The 6,628-nt window shown below is 42.3% G+C and overlaps 1 protein-coding gene across 1 annotated transcript in view; it reads left to right on the top strand.

Moving 5' to 3' along the window:
* Window positions 1–2,425, top strand: part of BTBD1 (BTB (POZ) domain containing 1) — a 31,021-nt gene extending 28,596 nt beyond the window's left edge. The window contains exon 8 of the mRNA XM_015567164.1: window positions 678–2,425. Coding sequence (XP_015422650.1) covers window positions 678–833 — 156 coding nt within the window. The 3' untranslated portion in view covers window positions 834–2,425. The remainder of the gene's footprint in view (window positions 1–677) is intronic.
* Window positions 2,426–6,628: the final 4,203 nt, after the last annotated feature.

The raw sequence follows: 6,628 nt of genomic DNA, 5'->3' as shown, positions 1-6,628 counted from the left end.
CCTCCCTGCAGCAAACTCCGGTGTTTACCTGTGCCGCTATCTTGGTTTCCTCCTGTTCCACTTATTTATGCATTCATTGGTTGCTTCTTGTATGTGCCTTGATTGGAGATAGAGCCTGCAACCTGGCGTATCAGTACGACACTATAACCAACTGGGCTATCCGGCCAGGGCATAACTGTTTTCTTTTTTTTTTAAATCCTCACCCGAGGATATTTTTCCATTGATTTTTAGAGAGAGTGGAAGAGAGAGAGAAAGACAGAGAGAAACATTGATGTGAGAGAAACACATGGATTGGTTGCTTCCTGCATGAGCCCCAGCTAGGGCCCGGGCCGGGGAGGAGCCCGCAACCGAGGTACATGCCCTTGACCCGAATCAAACTTGGGACCCTTTGGTTTGCAGGCTGATGCTCTATCCACTGAGCCAAACAGGCTAGGGCTGTAACTATTTTCTTAAAACAATATCACTATTCTCTAATAGCTGAGCTCTCTATTCAATAATTTTAATAATTAATTAGCTTTGTAGCAACAATACCATTTTCATTAAATGACTTGGCATAAAATTTTATACAGGAGCTATAAGGTAACATAGTAAGTAGATCATCAATCGAATTAAAACACCACCTTAAATTGAGTGTATATTAAAGGGAAATGACTAATGAACCTTTTGCTCTCATTTAGGGTCCAGATTCCCACTATGGCACAAAAGGATTGAAGAAAGTAGTGCATGAAACATCTGCTAGCAAGACTGTTTTTTCATTTTTTAGTTCACCTGGCAATAATAATGGCACTTCAATAGAAGACGGACAGATACCAGAAATAATATTTTATACCTAATTTAGCATTCTAATACATCTTGGCTAAATTGTACCATACCGTCTAATCTCAGCAGCATAAAAATCTGGCCACACAAAAAATTCGAGTGTTATGAATATTTATAATTTTAAGATGAGAAACATTTTAGTTTCTTAGAGGAGATAGATAAATGTTTATTTAAATCTCTGCATAATTTAAAGGCAGATTTTCCATTTTCTTAAGACATTAGGGGAAAAGAAAACTGGGTTTGTTTAAAAAAACACAGCTATTTCAGCTTTCTCTTGTATAATTTCATAGATCAACTGACTCATGGTCTTTCAACAGTTTTATAATTGAAAGATTTTTGTTATATAGCTGGTTTGTTTTGTTAGAATTATTTTCAAAGTTACATGAGATGACATGGGTCAGTTTTCCTATAGAATTCCTATTCCTCTAATTTCAGACATTAAGAAAACTGACCTTATATTTGGAGTTTTGAAATACCTGTTTGTTAACATTTGGAATATTGCTAGAAATAGGCCTAATAAATGCCCAAGAAAAATTTTCAATGCTTTTACAGAAAAGGATATTTTGTAATAGTTTAGTAATGTGCTACATAGTACAGTTTTAAACTACAAATGGAATTTGTACAAATTCACAATACTGTGATAAAGGATCTGAGGGATAGTCTAAGATTAGATTCTTTATCACTGAACCACACCATTACACCTGTCTGTCTGTAGGGGGATGCTGCAGAGAGTTTCCAAGGTAGAGATGGGGGTGGTGATGGTGGTGAGTGGGTAAACACTCTTAAGGTCAACATTGGGGTGACAAGCTTACACGGAACGAAATAGAATGAAATACTAACATTGCTAACAACTACTTTGAAATTTTAAAGATGTCCAACACATCACTCCTACCGAAGTGACACCATCTTTTGTCACCTACACACTTGTATCCAAGAAGTCAAACATGTTTAATATTCATGACCTCACACATGTCAGCCGTAATAGGAAGGATAGGAAGTAGATGTGGCAGAATGATATTTATACACTTTTTTATAAAGGAAAATTTTTATATAAATAACATTGTTTTTTCTTTTGAAAACGATTATCTTATAAAAACTTACGTAAAATTAAGTGTAAGTTGTGGAAGATGGTTAAAAATCACAAGTCAAAAAGTACCAACTTAAATAGGATTCATTTTTTCAAAGAATAGTAATGAGTATGTAACATTTATTTCATTGTATTTCATTGTCTAGTTTTAAGAAGGTCGTGAGGTTGCATGTGGCAGAGGTCCCTTGACATTGCTGAAGGGATGTTTTTCTCTCCCTGGTTCCATGACCTTATGGATCTAAACCTGAGTTAACTGGAGTACCTGTGGGATGTGTGGTTCTGGTTAACCAGCAAACACTCTGCACCAAGCACTGTGGAAAATACTTCTGCCTTAAACAGGATGGTGTACTAGCGATAAGTTCATGTTTTCCAATGTTGGAGGCATTTCAAATGCCTCCAGTATGTTGCACTGAACAGTGATTGTAACTGAAGGTAGCTATAGCGGAGGCACAAGAAACGGGATTGTTTACTGATATGGGGCATCCCTGGAATTTTTAAAAAATAAATATTACCCATTTATTTGTGTTGTCACTTGTCTTTTTCTTCTAAAAGTTTAGTCTAAAGATGCCATTGTGGCACAAGAGTTCTAGTTAATTGATATTTAACTTGGTTATTTCTTTTAAATATATTTTTATTGATTTCAGAGAGGGAGGGAGGGAGGGAGAGAGAGAGAAAGAGAGAGAGAGAGAGAGAGGGAGAGAGGGAGAGGGAGAGGGAGAGAGAGAGATACATCAGTGATGACAGAATCATTGATGGGCTGCCTCCTGCATGCCCCTACTGGGGATTGAGCCTGCAACCCGGCATGTGCCCTTGACTGGAATCAAACCCGGGACCCTTCAGTCCGCAGGCTGATGCTCTATCCACTGAGCCAAACCAGTTAGGGCAGGTTTAACTTCTTAATTTATAGAAGTAATGCAACACAAATTAAGAATGCCTCACTGCTGTCATAAAGCAAGGCATTGATGAGGTTTTCGTGGCCTCGGTCTAATCTCGGGAGGTAGGAAGTGAAGACGGCTAGTTCCTTACTCTCTGGCAGTGATGGCCGTCTCACTGTGGTTAGTGTCAGTAACAGCTACCGGAGTGGTAACTGTGCACCAGCCTCTGCACTAAGCACTCAACACACATTCTCACTTGTTTCTCACAACATCGCTATGAGGTAAGTGCTATTATAATACCCACTTCACAGGCAAAGGACTTCATGTTTAAAAGGTTATTAACTGCCCTAGTGGGTTTGGCTCAGTGGATAAGAGCATTGGCCTGCGGACCCAAGGGTCCCGGGTTCAGTTCCAGTCAAGGGCACGTACCTCGGTTGCAGGCTCCTCCCCGGCCCGGGCCCTCGTCAGGGCTTGTGCAGGAAGCAACCAATTGATGCGTTTCTCTCACATCGATGTTTCTCTCTGTCTTTCCCTCTCTCTTCCACTCTCTAAAAATCAGTGAAAAAATATCCTCAAGTGAGGATTTAAAATTTTTTAAAATGAAAATGTTATAACTCATTTAAAAAATTTTATTAACTAGTGGGAGGCAGAATTTAAGCTCAGGTCTATCTCCCAAGCTACAGAGTTGGGCAATATTCTTCTGGGTCCCAAAGTAACATGTCGCCATTTTCTCCAACTTCACAATAGGACCTGGCTAACCTGTATTTACTATAGAATATAAAGTGTTTTCTTTTTTAAAATATCTTTTATTGAGTTTTTACAGAGAGGAAAGGAGAGAGATAGAGAGTTAGAAACATCGATGAGAGAGAAACATCGACCAGCTGCCTCCTGCACACTCCCCACCGGGAATGTGCCCGCAACCAAGGTACATGCTCTTGACCGGAATCGAACCTGGGACCTCGCAGTCCGCAGGCCGATGCTTTATCCACTGAGCCAAACCGGTTTCGGCAAGTGTTTTCTTTTTTTTAAAAAAGTGTGATGATTCCAGTACCTACCCCACAAATTGAGATTATTAAGTATTCTTTGTTTTAGGTCTACATAGTATCCATTGACACAGGATGAAGTTGTTACGTGGAACTTCACTAAGAACTGAAAAAAGTTAAAATAGGAGTCAGTACAAACATTTCCAATCGGTTTCCTGCCATTTGGATTATAGTCCCTGTCCTTTCCCACACCATTGGGCACTTGCCCACTCTTTTTCCCTCTAGAGGCCGAAATTTTGGGCAGAAGCAACAAGTCAGGGAAACAGGTTAGGTGGCAAATGGAGCTGATACCTTTAGGAAAGGCTGAATTTTTTATTTTATTTTTTTGTATGGCAAAGGTGGAAATGTATTGAAGAACACGTAGAGACTCCCACGTGGGGAAGGGGAAGGAATCTCACAGCACAGACTCCCACGTGGGGAGGGGCAAAGAGCCCCCTGAATGGTTCTTTCTAGGACTCCTCCACCCTCTGTCTTTACCATCTAGACAACTGCCAGATACCATTCATAATTCACCATAGCAAGTGCTCCTTTCATATCCATCATAACTGTCAAAGCTCTAATTGAGGCTGTCATGACGACCAATTTTATTTAATACAGATTGAGCTTTTGTGCTCCCTTTTATATATATTTTTTAATTGATTTTTTTACAAAGGGAGATGGATAGAGAGTTAGAAACATCGATGAGAGAGAGACATCGATCAGCTGCCTCCTGCACACCCCCTACTGGGGATGTACCCGCAACAAAGGTACATGCTCTTGACCGGAATCGAACCTGGGACCTTTTAGTCCGCAGGCTGATGATGCTCTGTCCACTGAGCCAAACTGGTTGGGGCTCCTTTTTTCTTTTCTTTTTTAACGTCATTAGGATAGGCCTTTATTTTCATGTTTTTGTATAATGAATATTAAATTTAATTGGTTTCTTTGTTTCTATTCTTGTGTGTTTGTTTTTTTAATCCTCACCCGAAAATATTTTTCCATTTATTTTTTTAGAGAGAGTGGAAGGGAGAGGGAGAGACAGAGAGAAACACTGATGTGAGACAGACAAATCGTTTGGTTGCCTCCTGCATACCCCCGACCAGGGCCAGGAGCCTGCAACCGAGGAACATGCCCTTGACCGGAATTGAACCTGGGACCCTTCAGTCTGCAGATCAACGCTCTATCCACTGAGTCAAACCAGCTAGGGCCGTGCCCCATTTCTTAACTGATTTCAAACAAAATATGTCTCTGATACCTGATTCACTTCCTACTACCAAAGCCTTTATACTGAGTGGCTTCAGTGTCCATGTGGGGTAGACAACTCATCCAAACCTAGCTTTCCACTTCCTTTCTCCTCCAGTACCTTCATTCCACGCCAGCCACTTCTCAGGTTCACACGGTGTGCCTTATTGTGTGGAATTGCACGACCTCTAAAAGGTACAGACATCCTCTCCGACCACAACCTCGATGCTCTTCAGGTCTCCCCCGCACCCCACTTACGTTATCGAACCTTAAGAGTGTCGTTCCCTCCTCACTGTGCTCTATTAAACATCTTCATTTTCTACCCAGTTAGACTCCACCTTTGAGTCTTCGTTTTTCCTTCTCCACTTTTGACCTTTGATCACTTTTAACTACTTCATCAACAACCCAGAACCCCCTCGCACCCACCTGGATGAATTCAATTGTCCACCTTATCTTTAACTTCCTGGCTGCTGGGTCCAAAGTGTTGAAAATGATAGTGTACACAGTGAGGCCGTGATGATTTTATGGTCTCCAAGTTCAACTAGATCATTGGTGCAGCCAGGGGAGGGCTCAGTAGTCAGCTCTTGGCCATTCCCCTGAGTATTTAAGTCTGTTATACTCTCCTAACACCTCCCCTCCTGTAGCTGATGAAAGAAGCTCCAGCTCCCACCAAACCTACAAACACACCTACCTGAGCAGCGAGGCTGTCCATTTATGAAGAAAAGGTGCCTGGACTATGGCTTCCTGTAGAAGGGCCATTCTCTCCGTTGTGCTCAGAACCCCACCCTCTGCCTCTGTTTTATCCTCCCTCTCTTGGCTTCATTCCTATCAACGTTGATAGGATATCCCTATCCTATGAACTCCCATCCAGTTTTTTTGTGGTTTTTGTTGTGTTTTTTCAAAAAGTCAAGGCCATGTGCTCCTCCAGATACCAGTTAACTCCTTCACAGTGAAGTCAAATTACTCCCTGCCCCACCGGTGTGGCTCAGTGGTTGAGCCTCCACCCATGAACCAGGAGGTCAGTCAGGGCACATGCTCGGGCTCCATCCCCACTAGGGGGCGTGCTAGAGGCAGCCAGTTGATGATTCTCATCATTGATGATTCTCCCTTCCTCTCTCTGAAATCAATAAAAACATACTAAAATTTTTTTAAAGTATTCCCTACCCCAGTTAGCCGTCGCTCCTTACACTGTGGGAGCCCGAGCTCCTGGCACAGGTGGGTGCTTCCCATCTCCGGGTTTCCTGGGCCACATCCCAGGACAAGAGGGACCCGCGCAGGCTCTGGAGCAGTGGTTCTCAACCTTCCTAATCCTGCGACCCTTTAATATAGTTCCTCATGTTGTGGTGACCCCCAATTTCATTGTTACACATGGAACATAATGAAAGCATAGTGATTAATCACAAAAACAATATGTAATTATATATGTCTTTGCCGATGGTCGTAGGCGTCTCCTGTGAAAGGGTCGTTTGACCCCCAAAGGGGTCGCTACCCACAGGTTGAGAACCGCTGCTCTGGAGGCTCCCGAAGTCTTGCTCCCGCCGACCGACAGGTGTCGCCCTCGCGCCAGAGCTGAGGGCGAAGCTCCC

The sequence above is a fragment of the Myotis davidii genome, unplaced genomic scaffold, assembly GCF_000327345.1.
Source record: "Myotis davidii unplaced genomic scaffold, ASM32734v1 scaffold1623, whole genome shotgun sequence".
In the NCBI taxonomy this organism is placed as follows: Eukaryota; Metazoa; Chordata; class Mammalia; order Chiroptera; family Vespertilionidae; genus Myotis; species Myotis davidii.
This window is presented reverse-complemented; position numbering and strand designations above follow the sequence as displayed.